Raw genomic sequence first — 23,797 nt, forward strand, 5'->3', positions numbered from 1 at the left:
TGCCAATTTCAGTTGCACAGTTTGAAATTTCCATTTTCTAGAGTAGCCATCCATGGTAGATGATAACCCTATCAGTCATGAATGGCATAAGGGACAAGAGACTGTAGTAGACAAAGGCTAAAAAGTCGTAGTACACACACTCAAAGCTGTTGATGATGATGATGCCAGAGTGACACTCAAAGCAGCTTGCAGCAGTTAAAAACAGTGAAATATTAACACCATACAAAAGTTAAAAAGCAATTACACTTTAAAAAAATTAAACCCATTAAAAAAAACAAAAACACAACAAATAAAAAGTTCATACATTATGCATGCCTGTTTCATTTAAAAAAGTAATTCTCAAAAGTCTGCCAAACAAAAAGGCTTCCAACTGGGTGTGGAAAGATTGTATGGAGTGTGACAATTTAGCATTTCTGGGTCAGGGAGAAGCTTTAGAGAAGATCCTCTCCTGTGTTGCCGTCAGGTGTACCTTGTGATGGTGGAGGGGCAGAGGGAAGGGCCTCCCTGAAAGGTCTCAAAACATGGGCAGGTTCTTGAGAATTGCTGTTGTTACTGTCTGTTTGTAAGTCATTTCTGACTTATGGTAACCTCATTATGGGGTTTTGTTGGCAAGTTTTTTCAGAGGGGGTTTGCCACTGCCATCCTCTGAGGCTGAGAAAGTGTGAACTACCAGTTACCCAGTGGTCTTGAACCCTGGTCTCCAGAGTCCTAGTCCATGCTCAATCCACCACACCATGCTAGCTGTCCTTCAAATATGCTAGATGTGACCCAAACAGGCCATTACAGGTCATCAGTGGCACTTTTCTAGTCCACTGAAATCAAGCCTGAGTGATTCATTTGCACTAACCATTTTAACATAAAACAAGCATGTTATTTTCACATACACAGAAAACACTGGAATATTCCCACCGAAGTTCCTAATTTATGTTGTTTCTGTAATTTCCATGATAAAACCTTGCATGTAGATTATTCCAGATTCATTCTTTAATGGCTACATAATAGCAAATAGAGGGCTGGAACAGGTGGCCCGTTTACAACCTGAACCCACGCGGAAGCCAGGCAGCTGCCCAGATGTGGGTGGCTTCAAGATGATCCGGTGGCACAGCGTTTATATGCTACATGTCACCTGAGCGGCTTGTAGCCTGCTTCAAGCTGCAGCAGGGCAGGAAAAGCCAACTTTTTGCCAGCCAAAAAAAAGCAGCAGATCTTTGCTGCTCCATTTTCAGCCAGCTTGTTAGAGAAAAAGAACTTTGGGATGGTTGATGTCTCTTGTTACCGGTGGTTCTGGACTGGTACCAACTGGAACAGATGCAGTCTTCTCAGTTACTCAGGATCAAAGTAACTTCCACACAGATTTTCACTCAAATGAGGGTTTATTAACTTTGTTGCTATTTACACATTCACAGCAAACTACTATACATCTATATTCTTTCAGAGTCCATGCAAGAAGAAACCTTGAATATGACATCAGTCTTTGTTCTCTCACAAGATCAACTTTCCCACCAAGTGGACACACCTCTTTCCCATGAAGTCACCACTCTACACAAAAGCATAACAATAATACATTTTGTTTATATTATGTCTCAGGCAATGTCCTTGAAGACTTGTTCTTTCAGGCCTAGGCTTTCTGGCCTGCAACAGGAACCATTTTAAACCTTAGTTAACCATTGACACATCTGAACATTTTCAATACAAATTAGAAATATATTTTAACACGGCTTTATGGCAGACTGTGGGTTTTTTGGCCGGATTCGAGGCATGTGTTTGCTGCAGCCCCAATCCATCTTTGGAGGGGTGGTTTCAAGCCACTCCTTCAGGGTTGTCTCCCCCCCCCCCCCCCCGAGTTAGGTAACTGAAAACTGCTTTCCATAATGGCTTGTAGATAACATTAAAGCTTAAATTGACACACATGTTCCAGTCACAGTATTAAAAAACAAATGAATACAATAGAAATAAGAAAGAGCCACACACACTCAAATAGCTGAGTCAGTCCAGACAACTAACGCATATCTCAGTCTTCACATTCATAAATAATCTCCTGTACCTTCTGCAATGGCCACTGGACTCCTCCTTGTGGCTCTCAGGATTAAGCTAAACTGATTAATATTTAACTAACAATTTTCCAGAGGTGAGAAGGGCCTTCTCAGCAGCTGCTCCCTCCCATAAATAGCTAGATTTGCTTTTTTTTAAATGGTAGATTAAGATTTTAAAATTCCAACAGGCTTTGGGGAACTGACCACTTTTTGCAAGTGTGCTGTTCCATTTTTTATGCTTTTTAAAGAAATGTTTTAAATGTTTTTTTAATTCTACAGACAGTTTTATATTTTAAACAAAACTTATTTTATGATTTTATCCTTATATACAGTACGATTCTCCGTATCTGCAAGACCAGTATCCATGGTTTCACTTACCGACTTAGGAAAAAATATGTTTTCTCTAGGCATTTTTAGTTCCTCCAACACAATTCTGGCAGAGTCGTGTAGGAGGACTCAGAAATGTCTAGAGAGGTATTCTAGGAATCACTAGATCCTCCATCATGACTCTATGGTCAACTTCCTCCAGAAGTCAATAGGGTTCACTGTCATCCATAGTTTTGTGTTTCCATGGTAAGACAGCAAACATAACCCCTGTGGATACAGGTGTTGTACTGGATCATGAAAGCAGTCTTGAGTACAAACTTTGGGGAGAAAACAGGGTAAAATTAACCAAAGCAACACTAAACTTTGAAAATGGTGCATGTTGTGGGATCATGAAACCAAGTACTGTAGTACCAAGAGTGATGTGAAGGTGGAACTGAAATCAGGTGTCATGAACCAAGTGGAACAACAGCCTCTCCTTTTCTAGCAAACAAAGACAGCAAGAAGGGGAAGTAAGGGGGGAAGAATCCATGAATATAAGTAGTTTCACACTCATCCGTGATCACTGAATTTTATTTATTTATTTTGATTTATATAGCCTCCTTTTCTCCTGAATGGTACTCAAAATGGCTTATAATATAAATTTAAACAGAACATCTAACACAGGGGTAGGCAACCTTTTTGAGCTGGGGGCCAGGTTGCTGTCCCTCAGAGAACTGGGAGGCTGAAGCCGGGGGGAGCTTCCACCCTCTGGGGGCGGGGCCGCGTGCCGGGTGGAGCTTCCATCCTCCGGGGGTGGAGCCACATGCCGGGGGCGGAGCTTTCGGCCAAAGGGAAGGGCTTGGGCACCCGTCCCAGGCCCTTCCCTTCGGCTCTTCCCTTCGGCCGAAAGGACTCCAAGGGACCCTTTCAGCCGAAGGGGAGGGAGGCCGAAGGGAAGGGCTTGGGCAACCATCCCAGGCCCTTCCCTTCGGCCGAAAGGGCTCCAAGGAGCCCTTTTGGCCCGAAGGGGAGGGAGGCAGAAGGGAAGGGCTTGGGCACCCGTCCCAGGCCCTTTCCTTTGGCCGAAAGGGCTCCAAGGGGCCCTTTCGGCGGAAGGGAAGGGCTTGGGCAGGCCGCCCCCTGGGCTCCCCCACGGCCCTCCGAGAAGGAGCCCGCGAAAGCGGCCTGCCACCTCCGCGGGCTCCCCCACGGCCCTTGCGGCCCCAGGCCTCTCTGGAGGGAGGGAGGCCTGGGGCCGCATGGGCCGAGAAAGAGCCCGGGGAAGCAGCCTGCTGCCTCCGCGGGCTCCCCCACGGCCCTTGCGGCCCCAGGCTTCTCTCTCCGGAGGGAGGCCTGGGGCCGCATGGGCCGAGAAGGAGCCTGCAGAAGCGGCCTGCCACCTCCGCAGGCTCCCCCACGGCCCTTGCGGCCTCAGACCTCTCTCTCCGCATTAGGGATATGCTATCCCTAAGCGGCGGCAGCATGACCAGGCTGGGGCCGGTCCTGCCGCCTCACCAGGCCAGATCTGGCCCGCCCTGATCTAACACAATATGAAATACAAAGTTGTTGGTAGTTTATTTTTTAATGCTTCATGTGCAACTTCAATTTACCTTGCTGTGAGGCCTATTTTAAATTAGGAAGTTTCCACTAGGCCAGGCTAACCTGACTCCCATTCACTGCCTAAATATCCTAAAGGTACCAGATCCTGACTGATCATGGAAGCTAAATCACCTCAGTCCTGTCTAGTACTTGGATGGAGACCACCAATGAGTTCCAGGGTGCTGTAGGCAATATTTCAGAGGAAGGAACTGGCAAAACTACCTGAATATTCTTTGCTTAAGAAAACCCTATGAAATTTATGGGGTCACCAGAAGCCAACAGGAGACCTGAAGGCACATAAACACCCTGATTTCTAGTGATCTCCAGATTACATATTTATTTACAATGGTTTGTTTTCAAGCATCCTTTATTTAAAAAATGATAGCTTTCTACACAGAGATCCTGTGAATAGATTTTCATGCATGGAACCTCCTGCTCACAGATGGGAAGAGAATTTAAGCTGTTTTCCCCCACTCCCTACATTATCCTGAATCACTTCCCACACTGGAGCACTTTCTAACTCTACAGAGCAGATGACAGGGTGGGTTGGAGTAATACAACAGAAATTAATGGAAATCACTTCCTTTTCCCTTCTGCAACTATGAGGTTTTGAAAGCAGAGTTTTATCAATGGGATCTCTAGTTTTTTTGTAACAGCCCAAAGACATTTTGCAATTGGATCTTTAGCATACAAGATGAAAAAAACCTAGAACACTAATAAACAATAAAAACAATAGATAAAAAGACAGTAGGCCTCTGGTGATTAAAAGAAAAGCCCAGATGAAAAACAGCAAATCAGGCAAAGAATTGCTCTGTGCACAGTGACAGAATGAGTGATGGAGTGGAGGCGTGTGATCCAAAAACCTGCTCCTAATTTCATTCTTCACCGAAGTACTGGGTACCAGTGTAAACTAAAATGCTTTCCTGTCATGGTTTTCCAGTTGTTACAGACATTTGTTTTTTTAAAATAAATTAAATTAAATTAAACCTTAGTATAAAGGCCATCAAGAAAGTTATTCAGTAAATTGTGGTGACCTGAATCTGTGTGGGGGTAAACATGTGTATTTTTGTAGGTTCGTTTGTGTTTATTTTAAACCTGGAGAGGTTCAACATATGAAAAGTTTTAAAACCTTGCAAAGTACAAAGTATCCAGCTTCCAGCAAAATCAGTGGGAGCTCCTCAACACTTCACAGGAACAGTTCCTTAGCCAAGCAAAATCCATTTGAAGTGTTTTTCTTTAGCTACTATACAGACTTAATGACTTGCACATAAAAGGTCTTGTACAACAGCTAGCCTGAAGCAACATTGCACTCTTTGCTCTGTGGCCTACATGGTTCATCAGGTACTAATTAGATAGCATGTTCTGTCAACGCTTTCATGCTTTTCTTCTATTAATTGATCATTCTGCCAAATTAATGACACTGCTGTACCAGCTCTGAATTCCCTGAGCTCCTTTACCTGCAAGATACACGGAATAAGACAAAAATATTCCCCAAGGTCACACGTTAACTGTCCCTGTTCAAAATCTGAAGCTATCACTTTAAAAGAAGTTATGTTAAAAGCTTAATTATTGTCTTCTAAACTGAACATCTTTCCTAAATGAACACAAAATATAAAACAAGATAATTCATTAACAACATTAGAAACTCAAATATAGCTCTAAAGGAGAAAAAGTGGAAAATATTTCCAACAGTCCCATGTTAAATTAGATGCTTTAAAAAATACAGGAAGCTTGTCACTAGATGTTTGATTAAATACATCTGAAAACCCAGTCTTTCCTTCATATCCACAGATTCTGCATCCATAGATTCAACCATCCATGGCTTTAAAATATTTTTTTAAAAATCCAAAAAGCAAACCCTGATTTTGCCATTTTATATAAAGGAGACCATTTTACTACCCTACTGTATCTAATGGGGCTTGAGCAACCATGGATGTTGTTATCCATGGGAGGTCCTGGAACCAAACCCCAGCAGATACCAAGGGCCGATTATTGAGAAAAAAATTGAAAAGAGAAAATCAGAAAAGGGAAAGGAAAGATTGCATGTAGCATTATGTAGTTTTAGCTAATTATATATGAAATTAACTCTAAAGTGTGGTTTATTTCTAATTAGCAGAACACAATCACCCCCAGTTATTTAATAAAAAGAGTTTGCACTTACATATGGAAATTTTGCATTTGGTCTTAGGGTAAAGTGTAAGATCTAGTGAAGCTGCAAGTTGGGGAGAAAGAAGAGAAATTTGACAGGTTTCTCAAGGGAACTACAGCAGAACCTCTTCAATGCATGAACAACATTACTGTAAGTTGCCCTTATATACAATCACACTGTGAGCAAAGAACTCATTGTTACATCATTATTTAAAACACCCCATTTATTCTGCTTTAACTATACTGTATTTGCAAAAAAAAAAGTTAAAGTTCACAATAAGCTATTTTCAATGTATATGGCAGATATTATAGACAATTAAAGCTTAATAAATAATTAAGAGATATGTTTCAGCTATTTTTACACCACACTGGGACAAAAAGGTAATAAAAAACCTCAGGGACAAAGTACCTGAACTAAATATAACACACTACTGCCACCTAATGTATACTCAAAGATTACTTCCAAAAACATTTGAGTTTTTTTTTCCCGTTTTGAGTTTTTTATTAAAACAAAACACTATCAACAAAATGACTTTACTTGGTTATTTTTTAATTAATGCCTTCAATTATATAATGTCTCCAAACCAGATGTTTCTTTTAGATAAGTATATACATATACTTTGAGACATGCAAACCATGAAGCGGAGATTGCAAACTGCAGATAAACAAAACCAAGGTACTGTAATCTAACTGGCAGTAAGGATTTAACAATGTACAGAGAACCTGTTTGGATGCACATAATCTGAAATCCCACCAACAAAATTAAAGCTATCTGTGAGCATGTAAATTGAACAGCAGGACATTTGCTAAAGTTCTTTTTGAAGATTGTTTATGCCAAGAACTAAGTTCAAGAAAATAAAGAGTTTTTAAATGTTTTATTTAGAGCCAGAATAGTGTAGTGGCTTCAGCATAGAACTGTCCACAGGGTAACCTTGGGCAAGTCACACACTCTCCGCCTCAGAGGAAGGCTGTGGCAATACCCTCTGAACAAATCTTGCCAAGGAAACCCCTTGATAGGTGCACCTTAGGATTTTTCTCTGGCTGAAAGGAGTCAGGATCAGATGGATTTAAACTGAGAGGTGAGCAACTGTGGTAGATTCTGGGAACATTATTATTTTGCCAGGATCCTTCAGGGTCACACAGTCTGTTGAGAAAAGCTGGAGTGGGGAAGAAGACAGGTGACCATTTCTGGTTTGTTATGTAAGTGGGGGATGGAGGAAGATATATATATATATATATATATATATGGAGAGAGAGAGAGAGGTGCAGAAGAACTCTGCAGCCTAATTAATAATAAGCATTTATATTTTGGCTTTTCCCAATAATGAAATTCAAGACAGCTTATATTTAAAAACAACACAGATTAAAAACTATACAAAAACCTCAATGAAAGTATAAATATATATTAGAAAACAATTATTTATGAAGTTAAAAACATTAGAATTTATTAAATGACTATAAACACAGCATAAAACACCACTGTGCACCATGAAAAGCCCTTTTTAGTCATTTTCTAAAATCCTAATTTTCCTTTAACTTACCAGTGGAAGGAGAGCAAGGATGGAGCCATTCTGGTCTCCAGTATTGGTCTGTGCGCATTCCAGGGAGGGAACAGAAAGATGGTAGTGGGACAGATAAAAGAAAGCCTCTCCCGAGTTCTAATATAGCTTCCTTCTCAGAGATCTAATCCTTCAAATAGCTGGACCCAAAGCATATGCAGCTTTATAGGTCATCACTAGTATTCTGGGTTGTGTCCCACGAAAAACAATTGGATTATTTTTGGTCCAGGCAGTCTGCTGGGTTCAAGGGCCTAAACATATAACAGAACTAAACATATAATCATTAACTGTAGTCAGAAATTGTCTTCCATGCCATGTAATTTATATTCAAATTGGGATTTGGCAAAACAGGTTTTTATATTTTTTTATTACTCCCCCCCCCCCCCCCAACAACACTGGTCTATTCACTTGCAAAATCTATATTACATTTCATTTTGTCTACAAAAGCCTGAAATTCAACTAACTTGAGCTCAGTTGTGGTTTTCAAATGCTATCCTTGTGACTTTTTATTTTTTAAAAAAGCAGTTGTGGAGTTCAGATCCAGACTAGAATGACTAAAACAAAAGAGAACCATTAATCCTTTCCTGTTAAAATTAGTAGCTTCACAGAGGATATTTGCCACAATCTTTAAAGATTACATTAAAAACAAACAAACAAACAAAACCACACACACACAGTGGCGTAAATAGCAGCATAGGAGGGCCAAATGTACAATGAAAGGAGGTTATTTGTATGCATCTGTGTAACAAACAGTTTTCAAGGTAACTCACACAATAAAATAACTAAGAACTACAGCACAGCACTAAGACTACTCCAAACTAAGATAAAACATACCAAGAAAATGAAGAACAGAGGTTTAAAAAAGAGTTAAAAACACCATTTTAAAAAGTCTATGGCAAAAACTAATCCAGTTTAGTGAATGACATGGTGAATTCTGAGCTGGGAAATCCAAGTTCAAGCCCACATTTTTCTTGAACTTGAACTGATGACCTCAAACTTAGTTTAATTGTGTGTTTGTGTGCCTTCAAGCTGCATGTCAACTTATGGCAACTCCATGAATTTCATAGTGTTTTCTAAGGCAAGGAATATTCAGAGGTGGTTTTGCCACTTCCTTCCTTTGAAATATAGCCTACAGCTGCTGGTATTCATTGGCAGTGTCCCATCCAAGTACTAACCAGGATTGACCCCGATTACCTTCCAAGATCAGATGCGATCTGGTGCCTTCAGAGTATTAAGGCTGGCATAAATCATCATCCTTGGGACTGGCAAAACAAACAAACAAAAAAAAAAAAACACCAACCCAAACAGCTGTGTATTTTTTTGGGAAGGGGTGTGTGTGAACAGAACAAATGTTTCTGCAGCAGGACAGGAGATCCAAACAAGGATAGGGAAAAGGGGTCCCTCCAAAGTAGCAAATTTAGTGAATCATATTTTTTCCTATCTCACATTACTTCCATGAGGTCAAGAAGACAAAAGCTGTAAGTGGAATTACAAAGTTGGTAGAAATGCTACAGAAATTATCAGCAAATTGAACTAAACTACTTAAATATGAATTACTGAGATATGCTGAGCAACAACAGAGATTCCTTTCAGAAAATCTTTTTTAAAGTTTAAATCCTTAAAATCATAACTCAACTAGAAGACTAAAAAAATAAACTTTTGTCTGAAATACATGGAATCTGTATGCCAAAACACTGCCACAGAGTCTTCCCTTCTTTGTAGACTCAAGCAAATACACACTGTAGACTCAGGAAAAAGCAAACTGCTACTGTGTGTATGTCCTCCCTCAGCCATCTTGACCACACTCTGATGCTACCTGACCACATGTGATCCCGTTTTCATATGTGAAAGGTTGGAGAGTACGGAACTGTTAACTCAGAACACAGGACACAAGAAGCAACCCTCTCCCCAACCGAGAGTAACCCAGTTGCTTGGAATCTATGTAACCCTTAAGAAACAATGAAGGTAAACGTTTCCCCTTCAATAAAATTGTCTAATGTCCGACTGTAGGGGACGGTGCTCACTAAACTGAGGGAGCCAACATGGCTGCACAGAACACTGTTACTTTCCCACCAACTTGGTACCTATTTATTTACTTGCAATTTTACAAGCTTTCGAACTACTAGGTTGGCAGAAGCTGGGACTAGTGATGGGAGCTCACTCCATCACGTGGCACTTGGATCTACCAATCTGCTGGCTTTGTGATAGTCAGTGTCAACATCTTAACCACTATAAGTGGTTCTCTAAGAAACAAGGAATAATGAAGCTAAGCTTACAACCAACCTTATGCTCAGGGCTAGTTCTGTAATAAATAATATTCCAGGGGAGAAGTCCCTTCTGTGTCCCCTTCCCATCAGTTCTGCTGTGCTGCTAGGGTATGCTCATAATGTTCCCTGTGGTTGCAGTATTATAGTACTCTATAGTATTATAGAAGCCTTGTTTTGCTATGTGTTTTTGTTTTAGAACTAATGGTAGACACATTCTCTAAAGGACAGTATTTTCTAATATTCCATTTTTAGGCAAAATTCTGGTACATGTGATGGCCTCTCAACTTCATGAGTTTTGGGATGAATCGGATTATCCAGATCCATTTCAATCTGATTTTAGGCCTGGTTATGGGACAGAGATGGCTTTGGTTACCTTGGTTGATACCCTACACCAGGAACTAGATAGGGGGAGTGTGTTCCTGTTGTTTCTGCTGGACCTTCAGTGGCTTTTAATACCACCAACTATACTATCTTTCTGGGTTACCATGCTGGGTTGGAGCTTGGGGGCAATGTTTTACAGTAGCTTTCTTCGTTCCTAGAAGGGTGAACTCAAAAGGTGATGCTGGGGAACTCTTATCTGACTCCTTGGCTGTTGGTTGGCAGGTTCCCCTCAGGGTTTGGTTCTGTCCCCCGTGCTATTTAAGATACACTTGAAACCTCTGGGAGAGACAGTCCAAAGTTTTAACATCCAACTCTATTACTCCTTTTCACTATAAGCCAAGGAAACTGATTTGGTCCTAAATCAGTGCATGTTATCAGTAATGGACTGGATGAGGGCAAACAAATTGAAACTTAACCAAGAAAAGACGGAGGTGCATCTGGTCTGTCGAAAGGCAGATCAGGGAATGGTGATTCTGCCTAGTCTGAATGGGGTTACACTGCCCCTCCTGATAACGCAGGTTCACAGGTTGGATGTATTCCTGGATACAACTCTGATCCAAGGTTTCAGTGATGGCTAGGAGTGCATTTGCACAGTTAAAACTTGTGTGCTGGTTGTGCCCATTACTTCAAATCTCAGATCTGGTCATTGTGATACATCCCTTAGTTGCAACCCTTAGTCACAGTTACATTGCAACCTTTGAAGAGTATTTGGAAACTGCAACTGATCTAAAGTCCCACAGCCAGATCTCTTAAGTGGGGCTGGCCACAAGACCACACAATTCCCTTTCTGCAACAGCTTCACTAGCCACCAGTCCATTTTCAGGCACAATTCAAAGTGACCTTTATGTCCCTAAGCAACTCTGTGGGGTAATTTAAGTTTCCCAAGGCTTCAGCTTTTGTAAGGAAGCAAAAATATTTTACTATCAAAAATATCAAAACCAAGCCTGTTAGGGTCTAGCTTTAAATTAGCAGAGTAGCAAAAATGTACCTTTGTCTAACTATGGCCTGTTACAGACAGCCAAAATAAAGCTGCTTCGAGTCACAGTGGAAATATGGTGTTTCAATGATGCATGCGTCCTAAGAGTCCAGAAGTCGCACCAAAGCCACGCTCCAGTCCTTAGGGCTGGAGCGTGGCTTTGGTGCGACTTCTGGACTCTTAGGACACATACATCATTGAAACACCATATCTCCACTGTGACTCGAAGCAGCTTTATTTTGGCTGTCTGTAACAGGCCATTGCTTTCCTAAGAACTGAGACTGACTCCAAAAAACAACACACACTTAGTTTGTAGTTTAAAACAAAAGCTTACTAATGGCTTTAATCTATATTTACATAGAAGCTATATCCTAATCTAGCTAGTGAATAGTTCAGGTAAAAGAAATATTTATCTCACCATCTTTCCAAAATAAGTTGAGAGAGCAGGAAAATGGAAACACAAAAGCTCAGCTGAAAAATATTTTGAGAGAAAATGTCTGTTAGTCCCAAAGGGGGAGTGACCTAAGTCACATGGTTAGTTTGAATAAGAGAGAGAGGGAAGGAGGAGTTTGTATGCAGGGAATCCCTATCTATCTAAGGAGAGGAAAGAGAGTGCAAAGATCTTCCAACACGCTCAGGTCCAGGTTATCTAATGGACCAAATTCTCCCTTACGAACTAGTCCATACTTTGAGATGTGATGGAAAGCCCCTTCTCTATCCCAACACCATCACAGTTACATCTGGTAGGAACACAGGAGCCCTTCTCAGTGGCTTCCCCCAGGCTCTGAAACTCCATTCCCAGAGAGGTTAGACTGGCACCCTTCCTCCTTTCTTTTTACAGACAAGTACAGACACCATTGCTAATGCATGTTGGTGCTGTGCAAAAGGAGGCAATGGTGAACCTCCTTGCAAGAACCTCTCACCAAGAAAACCCTATGATGGGACAGCCTAGGATGAATTAAAAGGCAGAACTAAGACATAAACAGAGAGTTAAAAGGGAGACACAGGGGGAAATCACAACAGAGAACTAAACAATGGCACAGAAGAACTCAAAAAGACAGAAAGCCAAACAGCAGACATGCCCAACAAAGCAAATAATGTCCTAAACAGCACTATACACATTGTAGGAACATGGAATGTGAGACATGTGAGCCAAGGTAAACTAGACATAGTAAAAAATGAAACGGAATGCATAAACACAGCAATACTAGGGGAAAGTGAGCTTAAAAAGGACAGGAATGAGTCATTTTGACTCAGATAACTACAGTGTTCTACTCAGGAAATGAAAAGACATGAAGAGATGGGGTCATAATTAGGAGAGATGTAGCAAGACAGTCAAAGAATACAATGCAAAATCAAAATGAATCATGTCAATAAGACTTCAGGGAACCCTACAAATATTACCATAATCCAAGTATATGCACCAACTACAAAGGCAGAGGAAGACAAAACTGAAAGATTCTGCGATGGAGTTGAGGAAGAAATTGACAACACACCAAAACAGGACTGCTTTCCAGTTAACAGGCAACTAGAATGCTGAAGTAGAACTGTCAAGATCAAATTCAAAACACAATGATACAATGGGCTAAGGATATAGGAGAGAACATACATTTAGAAGATTGGCAACAAGCAAGAAAAAAACCAGAGAAGTTCACAAGTTCACAAGAATTAAGAGATAACTTTTTTACAATAACTTAAAGGTAGTACTTGACCCCCCCCCCCCAGAAATTAGCAAAATATATAAGACAAAATAAGACAAGTGTTGGAAATACATGATAACCTCTGTGAGAATCCTGCTAGCAAAAAAAAAAAAAAAAAGGAAGATGAGAGAAATTTCATCAATTGATGAATGGTCATTGAAACTGATTCACTTATCTGAACTGGACAAACTAACAGCTAGATTGAATAACAAAGACATGAATACAGTGGACAAGAGATGGGCTCCTGCATACGAATTTTGCAGAAAAAATAATGGAAAGTTAATTAAATAAATTTATAAGTAAACTTCTCAATAGACATGCTGTCTGAGACTAAATTGAAAATAAATAATCTGAAAAGCTGTATAAACGTTTATAATATCAGAGATACATGGGAACTTAAAGTATGAGAAGGATTAATGTAATGTAAAAATAATCAACTGCGGTAAAGTAGAAGAAAAAATAATGTTGGAAGATGTACATATGGAAAGTTAGAAAAAGGAAGTTAAAGAAGGTGAGAGTAAGTGATAGATGAATGGGAAAAGAGGTTTGTAAAAGCAGAATATCAATGAAGGAAAAGAAATGAAAGAACTGGGGGAGAAAGAAAAAATGAAGTGAAAGATAGAAGGGGAAAAGACTGGATTACAAATTTGGAGGCAAAAGGAAGAAAAGACAAAACATTATGTTACTATTGTCACAATAAGACTTATGGGAAGATCGTCACTGAATAAGAAATCTGTAAATTTGTTTGAATGAAGCTAATTTGTTGTTTTAATAAATAAAATATGGAGAATTTTTTTTAAATAGATTAGTTAGCAAAAGCTAACAAAATTAATTTCAACAGGGAGAAATGTAAAGTACTGCACTTAGGGCAAAAAAATGAAATGCATAGATATAGGATGGGGGGCACCTGGCTTAACAAGACTATGTGGGAAAGCAAACTAGGAGTCATAGTAGACCACAAGATGAACATGAGTGTGATGCGGCAGCTAAAAAGGCCAATATGATTCTAGGCTGCATCAACAGAAGTATAGTGTCTAGATCAAGGGAAGTAATAGTAGCACTCTACTGCTGCAGAGACTAGGACCTGGAACAATGGATGCAAACTACAGAAAAAGAGATTACAGCTCAACATTAGGAAGAACTTCCTGACAGAACACACTCCCTTGGAGAGTGGTGGAGTCCCCTTCCTTGGAGGTCTTTAAACATAGGCTGGATGCTTTGGTTGTTAGTTCCTGCATGGCAGTGGGTTGGACTGGATGGCCCTTGTTGTCTCATCCCACTCTATGATTCTATAAGTTCATCAAGGTCAATTTTAGAAGAACAACATCTGTAGAGGGGGCAATGTTCTGTTGATGTTCCTAGAGTAGTTTCAGATAACATCTACATTTTCTTGCCTGGGACATGAAAAGTGCTATCCCAAAGACTGATTTTATACCTCTCAGTTTAGCAGGAAGTGACAGGAACAGGAGGATGAATACAACAAAGGGGGGATGGTGGGGGGGGGGATTCCTCTTGGCCTATTTTATATTTCCTGCCACCAAACCTGGCAAACCCCACAACTAGTTTCTAAAACCAGCTAATGAAATTTGGGTTGGAGAAATGGATCATACATAGACACAGTGGAGAGAGTGTCCAATACCTTTAGGAAAAGCTGTCCTATCATCTCCTGGTTTCCTATGCTGGGCCTCTTCCTGCTGTATGAGAAGAAGTAGATCATTCCCCTTAATCAGAATGGCCACTGAACCTCACTATCTCACACAGACATGATCAATGTCTGGGTACTTGAGTGGGCAGTAAATCTGTCATTTTGCCTCAGCATTTCCAGTGGCTCAGTGACCTTCTGGATGTGGGCTCTTTCAGTATGGTTACCTTTGCAGTGTTTAGGAGGCTCGAAGTCAGGAGGCATCTAACGTCGTCAGAAATGCTGTGAAATGAAATGTGATACTGAAACTTTCCTAGGATGACTTGCCTCATGGCCTCTACTAAAGAATTAAACTAATACAGTATTTAGAGTGCTAAATTAGACCTGGAAAAACCTAGGTTTAAATCTGCACTAGTCCATAAAGCTCACTATGGATTTGGGGCCAGTCACATTCTCTCAGTCTAACCTACCTTTCAGGGTTATCCAGTCCTTTCTTTTCATCTTAAATCATGATGTAACTCAGATACTTTCTCCACAATTGCAATAATCAAAAAACATTAGTGGGTTGCCTTTAAAAAAAAAAAAAGAGGGAAACAGGGTTCACTTTTTTCCTTTGTGCCCAAAGATAGGAATAAGGGTACAAGAGCACCAAGAATACAAGAGTACTGCTTTTCTGATATACAAGAATACAAGAGTACTGCTTTCATTTCATAAAAATATTTCAAAATGTATTTCAATGCATTAAATGAATTGTAAAATAAATATTCAAACTGATTAAAATATGGAATTTTAAACTGAATTATACTTAACAGACTCAGTAACAGAAGCCAACCACTGGAACATCATGCTTGTGGATTAAAAGTGCCAAGATCAAAGAAACATTGAAGTGGATAGCCATGAAGTGGCTGTTGATGCTTCACAGAAACTACAAACCTTTTTTCCTGTTATATTATAATGAGGGCATGCATACAAAAGGTTCCAATGGATCAAGTGCTTCCTTGGCCACAATTACTCAACAAAACATTATTTTGAAAAAGAGCTGCTTCCCCTTTAACATTTAGTTTCCACTTTAATGCCAATTTAGGCTTGTTTCTTTGTTTGAAATGGAAAGAGGTTTCTTTAACATGTATTTCCTGTGGCTTCTAGTTTTAGAGAAAGGCTCCCACTGCACAGTCCAGCTACTGCCAAAAAAATTGTCCCCATGCCCCTAAGAGGCAGGGAGTGCTTTTTAAGGCAAACATTATTTATATATATATAATATATTAATGAGGGGGTTGAAAGGAGTAGTCTGGTCCACAGAGCACACTTCTTGATAACTGAATACGCTTCATTTCTCCATGCACAGTAGTAGGTTTAACAGAACTATTCTCAGAACAACACAGATACACTAATTGTAGTCTTCAAACATTACTTTAGCTTTACTTATATCACCGTTTCTCAACAGTGAAAAGATACTATTGTGATCTAAAGAATAAGTCAATGGGAAAAAGTAAGTCAATATACTATAGTTTTTGGAAGGCAGGCCAAATTAATGAGAAATCACTTCACAACTTTATCTGTTTGGAAAGTGAATGCTACTGCCAGATCATCATGTCTCATTTACCCCAGAGTAAGTGCCATCTGTTCCCATGTTATACTGGAAAGAGGCACAGTCACCTCTTGGTCCTTAGTTGGAGGGTGAATCATTGCTGCTGTAAGATAAATATAGTCACCTCATGATACAAAGGCAAGCATTACAACATCTGCATAAGGCAATTTTTTATTCACAAAACATATGTTTATATGAATCTGCCAAAGGTTATGAAGAAGTGGAAAGAAGGACCAGGTAAGCAGCAGCATCCATCAACAGACAAAGGGGAATGTCTGGGATTTTATGGTAAAATGTACAGAAGCACCAACTTGCTTATTCAAAAACTGAAAGGACTACAAAAAGTTTCCTATTTGAGATGTGAAGACATAAGGGAGGGTACAAGAAAAATTCAGAAATAAAAGTTTTTTGCTACCTGCAAGGACTTTACCCTCATTTTTAAAAATGTAAAGTTCTGGTGAAAACTGAAACAAACTCTTATTAAATATTTTCTCTTCCAAAATAGATGAAATGCTTCTGAAGGTAAGATTTTATTCACTGAAATTATGTAGCAAGTATACAAGACACTCTATAGCACTAGGAAGGAATTCCTACTTATAAAAACATCTAAGACTATCTTACAGCAAAGTCTTCATACTTTTTCATATTTTGTGACATACAGAACACAAAATTCATAGTGCATTAATAGTGGAATCATAACAGAGAATTTCATACATTTTCAAATTTTCTCAAAATTTATACCTCTATCCCAAACATAAACTTTTTTCGTCATCGGTTCAAAACTAGAAATTTTGCATTTCTATATCTATGTAAATGTGACAACAAAATGACAAAAAGAAACAAGAGAGCAACAGTACTGACTCTGTCAATGTGGATCCTAAAGATAGCTGCCTCGGGAAAGGAAAAGCAAAACAGTGCGCTGATTTTCTAAACACCTTTAAATCTATTTACAGGTACAAACTGCCTCCAGATAACAACCAATCTTCCATTTCATTCCACAACAGGCTCTTAATTTTAGTCATGATTCTGAACAGAATGGGGAAAAATACACCAAGATAAAATCAATGTAGCCTACATATGTACTCCACATTAACCTAGAGCAATGGACAATAAGTCCTCCAAAACAGGGAGGGGAAGAAATTCACTCAGGTCCAAAACACTTCAGAATTAATCCAATTTGAGACTGCTTTAACTGCCCTGGCTCACTGCTAGGGAATCCTGGGAACTGTAGTTTTGTGATATGTTTAGCCTTCTATGTCAGAGAGCTCTGGTGCCACAGTAAACTACAATTCCCAGGATTCCCTAGCACTGAGCCAGGGTAGTTAAAGTGGTCTCAAACTGGATTATTTCTGCAGTGTGTTTTGGACCTCAGTTCACATTGTAATCACACTAAATTAAGCTTACATTTTATGGTAAACTTACTCAGTTCTCACTCTTGAACCAATATCTACAAATTACAAGTTATGCTTCAATATTTCATCACAAGTGAAGAATGGGAGCAAAATCTTATGATCTAATATCAAAGGTTCTAATAAACCTCTCTCATTAATGTCTCAATCAGAATGAAGGAAATATGGAAAGAGGAAATGAAAGGTACTGTTAAACACCTCACCCTAAGTCATAGGGTGAGCTCTAATTGTGTTTATTTACGGATGGTATGATATTCCGGGGGGGGGGGGGGTAATTCTTCTTCCCTTCTGCACCCCAACTTTCCAAATCTACTGAGAAAGATGTGGGAGCCTTTTGAGACAGGCAGGACAGAGTGCACACTGGTGCACCGATTCAGTCAAGGCAGCCATGGCCCTGAATTTGTAAGCCCTTAGCAGAGCTGTTAATAACAAGGTGTCACAGGGTCACCAAGGTCACCATAGTAAGTCAAAACTGAGTTAACAGCAATTAACAACAACAAACAAAGAATACAGTGCTAGATGTAGCCCTTGAATTTTATGCACCATTATAGCTAAACTATCAAGAACACAAGACTATTCACAGAAAAAAAGTGTGTTTCTGCATTTCAGAGTTGGCATTTAGGGTCTGCGGAGGAAGTAATTCTTAAACTATAATATTCTAAAATTAATAGATCTATCATTTATCTTCAGAACTGACTCAAGAAAATTTGCTTTACATTTTAAAATGTATATATAATCTGTCTCATAAATTTAAGAAAATGATTTTTAATCATATAATTTAATGCAGTCACAACAATTACTAGCCCATCAAAGCTGGCAAGCTTATTTTTAGATCTGCCAGCTGTGTTAAGATGCATGCACTTGTTATTGTAACACCCCTAAGCTCTGCCTGTCTATTACTTTCAAACAGACAGGCTATCAACTTGAACAACAATCCTAGTGTCTGACAGATCCTGGTTTTTAGGAAAAGTCAAGTACTCTGACTTTGTTATTTCAGAACTAGTCATTATGGCAATTCAGTTTTTTGGAACTGGACTGGGGTTATCAAGGTCTACAATTGTGTTTATTGTATGACTATAAGTACAGTTTAGCACACAGATAGATCTTTTAATTCTGTTAAGAACTTTAGATATAAAGTTCATTTCCATACATGGATAATTTGTTTTTGTCAAATTGGTACAAATTTACAATCAACATCTCTGGCTACTGAGCACACCTCAGTAACTTTAGACTACTGCTTTGCCCTGTAATTTATAGCCATTTTATAACCTGGGCTCTATTTATGGTAAAAAAAAAAAAGTTAAAATCATATAAAATCTAGAACATTCCTTCTTGACCCTTTGCTCTTAAACCAGCCATTAAACATTTATTTATTTAATATCTTGCCTTTATCCTGATATAGAGGCCAACAAATTTAAAACGATGCAGATTTTAAAAAATACAAAAGCATTAAAAAGGATACATATAAAGTTTAAAAAACAATTACATTGTTCATAAATTTAAAAGCATTAAAACTATATGCAAACTTTAAAACTGGAATCCCACAGCATTTAAAAGTCCAGCATTTATCAGTTTGGAAATGTCTGAAGGTACAGAAATGTTTTTACTTGGCACTGAAAGGAGAGCATAGATGGGGGTCATTCTGGCTTCTCTTGGAAGGGAGTTCAAAAGTGTGGGGGCAGCTACTGTGCCTTCCACCAATTAAACAAGAAGGAGAGGCTGATAGATCAGAGAGAAGGGCCTCTATGAGATATGGTCTATCAAATAACCTGGACCCATGGTTTAGAATCATGGTTAAGAGCAGCGTTGCCAATTTCCAGGGAATTCCCCAGAATCTGGGGAATTTAATTAATTTCTTTTCGGGGATTTTGACTGAATATTCCGGTAGATATTGGGGAATTCCGGGGATTTTGATAAAACATTCCAGAGAATATCTTTGAGGCTTGTTGGTAACACTGGTTAAGAGATGAACCAATAGTGTATTTTCTAAGTTTGCATTTAAATTATATTGGCTTATTCTATGGCAGTTTCTATAATCCACAGCAGTCATTATAAAGAACGCCTGAATTAGGCAATCTAATTAGGTATTGGCATCATTTCACACATACAAATAAAATTGATAGTGATAGTACTCAGACTAGTATGGCAATCTAATGCAAGGCAGAAACCAAATTATGAACTAGCAAAATTAATTACTAAATGGTTTTATTCCAGAACTGACAAAGGTGCCCTGTGTAAAATTTTCTTGAAAGAATATGTACCTCAGAAACAGAATCAAGATGAAAATGAACTAACCATTCCAAAATGTCATTAACTTTCAATTCAAAGTGTAGTTATTAAAGAAACAAGCCCCACTTGGAACTTGCCTTTGGCGTGCATAGAACAGCACTGTTAGGCTGGCATGTTCACATACTGAGGGACAAAAGCAAACCAACTTGCAAACATTATCATAACCCCCTAGAAATCTTCTGAAAGAAGACTCACTGGATAACGCAACTAATGTAACTTCCATACACACACACACACACACACACACACACACACACACACACACTGAGGAGCCAGCTCCCACAGATTTACACGTTCCAATGTACGTTCCATATGTACATTTATTCCAAGTCAACACTTGCTTCCATATTGTCATTTTTATCTTCTTTACTATTGTTAGGGTTTGATAACCCCCCCCCCTCTCTCGCTGCTCTTCCTTTGGCTGGGTTGCCCCCCCTCTTCTACTCCTTACTTTCTCTCCCCACCTTCCCCTTTCTGAGTTTTGGCACGATAACAGTGCACCTGCAAAGTCAAGGCCAAGCTGACCCAGACAAGGAGGGAGACAAATCAGTTTTCGGTGCCAAATGATAAGACATAGAGTTTCATCCTCATTAAATGTTAAGAACACACTTTTTTTAACTTGGGTTATTGAAGTTCAGAAGGAGGGTGCCCGAAACTTAAGCACTGTCTTCTGTATAAAAGGCTGCTCTCTGCTTTGTCCGGTGGCACAGTTTGGTAGAAATGATTCCCCTGTGTTCATTTGCATTCAAAATAAAAAGCCATCTTGGATCATGGACTTAGTTTGTTTGTTTCTCCTGATTGGTACCTTTACACTATGGTGAGTATATACTCCCCATAATTATTTTTGGTGAAATCGTAAGGATTTAAGATTAGGGCACACACCGTAACAACAGCATATAATTTTCTTGCACAATACTTTATTTCCAGATCAAAGATATCCTATAATATCAAGTAATTTTCAACAACAGAAATGTATATAAACTGTTTAACAGGTGAGTAAATGGAATCAGCTGCAATTTGAAAAATACCTCTCTGGCAACCCAATTTTGAACAACTCAAATTCAAGATCAGCTTATAGTGTGCAATCTGTGAAATAAGTTTTAGCTCGGTTTAAAGGCCATTCTACTCAACTGAAACAAAAATAATAAATAAGTCTTGTGGACACAGGCCCTGTTTCTGAAAGTGTATGTCATTACACATTTGTCTCCCATGTTGCCATGTTACTAGCTATAACTAATAGACAGTATTTTGCCAAGAGGGTAGATGAGCAGGATTTAGGAAGGAGGAGGTTAGGATAATTATTTGGCATATAAATATTTTTACTATAGTGCTAAGATTCTCCTCATTTTTGGTTTATGGTGCCTGCCAGCAATTTAAGAAAGAACTGTTATCCATAGCCAGTAACAGATATACAGTGGACCCTTGTTATCCGCTGGGGTTTGGTTCCAGGAACCACCGTAATAACAAAAACCGTGTATGCTCAAGTCCCATTAAATACAGGGGCATAGCAAAATAGTGTCCCTTATGTAAAACGGAAAAATCAAGGTTTGATAGCTGAAATATATACTTTTTTAAAAAATATTTTCAAGCCGTGGATGCTTGAATCTGTGTATAAAAAATCCGTGTATAAGGAGAGCCAACTGTACTATCAAATTATCATGTTTGTAACTGCAAACATGACAAAATCAAACAGTGGTAACAGGGAGTGTAAATTCATTTCTCTCCCCCGCCATTAACATAACTAGCACTATTGCAACATAAAGAACACATCTGTGCTCAGTCCAACACACCCATATACGCTAAGACCTTTATTAATTCAAACCTGAAAAATGCATACGTCAGATGTTATAGAATCATACATTTAATTTATACAAGATATTCTACATATAGATTGGCTAGTAATATATATCAAAATAATCCTTCATATCTTTGACTTTTAATCCATTAGTGCAGTTTAACAAAATATTCTTAGTGTCGGGGAGGGGGAGGGAACAATCTTTTTCAGTCAGTGCCTCATGCTCAATTTATCCAGCAATGCCAGTCTAGTCCTAGTGACATTATAATTGCTTCCATGGTAGCAAATTGTAAACTCACAAACACTGATTGATTCATTTCATACTGCCACAATTAAGAGGGATAGGTCAGGCATTTTCTTTAATTAAGATAAAGAATTATTTTTAGGACTGAAGCTAATTCTTCAGCTGCATTTTCACTTCTAGAGATAAAAAACAGTGACCAGATTCTTGTGCATTTTCAAAATGTCAAGAAAACTACAGTGAGGCAAGATTATTTAACAGAGGAAGAGATATAAACAGTTTCACTTCTTACTAACTTCTTACTTTCCACACAGAGAGCCAGCATGGAGTAGTAGTTTGGGTGTTGGACTATGACTCTGGAGACTAGGGCACGATTCCCCGCTTGGCTATGAAACCCACTTGTGTAAGTCACACTTTTTCAGCCACTGGGGAGGGCAATGGCAAACCTCCTCTGGACAAATCTTGCCAAGAAAACCCCATGATTTCGCCATAAGTTGGAAACAATTTGAAGGCACACAACAACAACTTTCACACATACTATTTCCTCTACACAGAGTCCTATTTATGCAACAATTATCAATTAGACATTGTTTTAAAATGATTTATTTGCCTTTTGTTTATTTAAAGATATACTTACCAGTAATACTAGCCTTTGATACTTCCTTTTCAATTCTGTAAAACTATCTGATGGTGCTGCACCCAGAATGCCGTACCAGTCCTTTTCAGGTAACTCTTCCAAAGCCATTGCATGACTAGGTTATTAATTCTAGCATCTGTTTCAATAATAAGAACAAAATAAGAAAAACCTTTTAAAATAATTAAAAAGCCATGATGCTTATGAATGCTAGCAAAAAACGAAAGAATGATAACACTGAGACCTTGAACTTTGCATGCAGCATAGACTTTTTTTGCAGGTTTCCCCGTGAATGGTAAAGAAGAATGCATTTGTTTGTTTCTTCCTTTCCAAAAGATTCAGGCCAAACAACTTACACAGTTTTTTTAAAACAGTATTTGCTGGAACTGTGACATCTCATCTGAAATTGAATTACTGTACTTCAAAAGAAGCTTAGAGGACACTTATTCTGAAATCAGTGAGGCAATACCAGAGAAAATGCAATGAGAAGTGTGCCAAAAGCTCATAGTCGTGATATTAATGGAAGCAAGACTTCTAAACTGAAATACTGCAAAGGTTAAAAACCAGAAATATAAATATCAGATTTCATAAGACTCGAAGTCATCTTGAAACCTATGGCTTTTTTCACTGGCAAAACCTGGAAAAAAGTGCAGTAACATCTCACTTGTAATTTAAAAAACACACCTTTTGTTCTGTTCTATTCTGTCTTCTGTTGTAATTAAAAAACCTTTCCTTCCAGTAAACTGGTCAGTATCTTACTTCCCCTCCAGTAAACCACCCAAGATTGTTTCCCTACCAGTCTCCTGGGCCCACTAGCTATGGGGCTAGTGTTTCTTGAAAAGTACTTTTGAAAGATGAGAGACTGAAATTCAGGAGCAGTTTCAGAAGGTCTAGTGTTAAATGTCTCTGAAACCAGACACTTTGGGGATCCTAAGTATTAAATACCTTTCTGTGAAGGAGCATTCCAGATGTATACTATAAAGTACTAATCCCACTGGATTCAGTAATATATACTCTTTAGTAAGTGCACAGATGGTTACAACCTTATTCATTGCCAGTATGCTTTGGGTTCAAGCTTTTGGCAAACTTTGTATGTCAGCTCTTATTAAACTATTTCCCAGGCACTAACAAAACAAAACGGAAGGAAGGAAGCAAAAGAACTGTCTTCCTATCTACTTTACTGAGGGAAATTGCAATCCTGATGTCTTCTCTCAGTGCATAATACAATCA

The 23,797-nt window shown here is 38.9% G+C and overlaps 1 protein-coding gene across 5 annotated transcripts in view; it reads right to left on the bottom strand.

The window, feature by feature from the left end:
• Window positions 1-23,797, bottom strand: part of LOC149314512 (dnaJ homolog subfamily C member 24-like) — an 80,197-nt gene that overhangs the window by 53,458 nt on the left and 2,942 nt on the right. For 4 of the 5 annotated variants that reach the window (XR_016280932.1, XM_089521304.1, XM_089521303.1 and 1 more), the window contains exons 2-3: window positions 22,571-22,706; window positions 7,628-7,675 (exon numbers count right to left, since the gene is read on the bottom strand). Coding sequence is in view for 4 of the 5 variants with exons in the window: in XM_089521304.1 (XP_089377430.1) it covers window positions 7,628-7,675; window positions 22,571-22,678 (156 nt within the window). In the remaining variant the exon portion in view is untranslated. The remainder of the gene's footprint in view (window positions 1-7,627; window positions 7,676-22,570; window positions 22,707-23,797) is intronic. The other variant, XM_089521305.1, reaches the window with a different exon arrangement.

This window comes from Sceloporus occidentalis, unplaced genomic scaffold, assembly GCF_023333645.1.
Source record: "Sceloporus occidentalis isolate IW3139 unplaced genomic scaffold, rSceOcc1.0.p SCAF_4, whole genome shotgun sequence".
Lineage (NCBI taxonomy): Eukaryota > Metazoa > Chordata > Lepidosauria > Squamata > Phrynosomatidae > Sceloporus > Sceloporus occidentalis.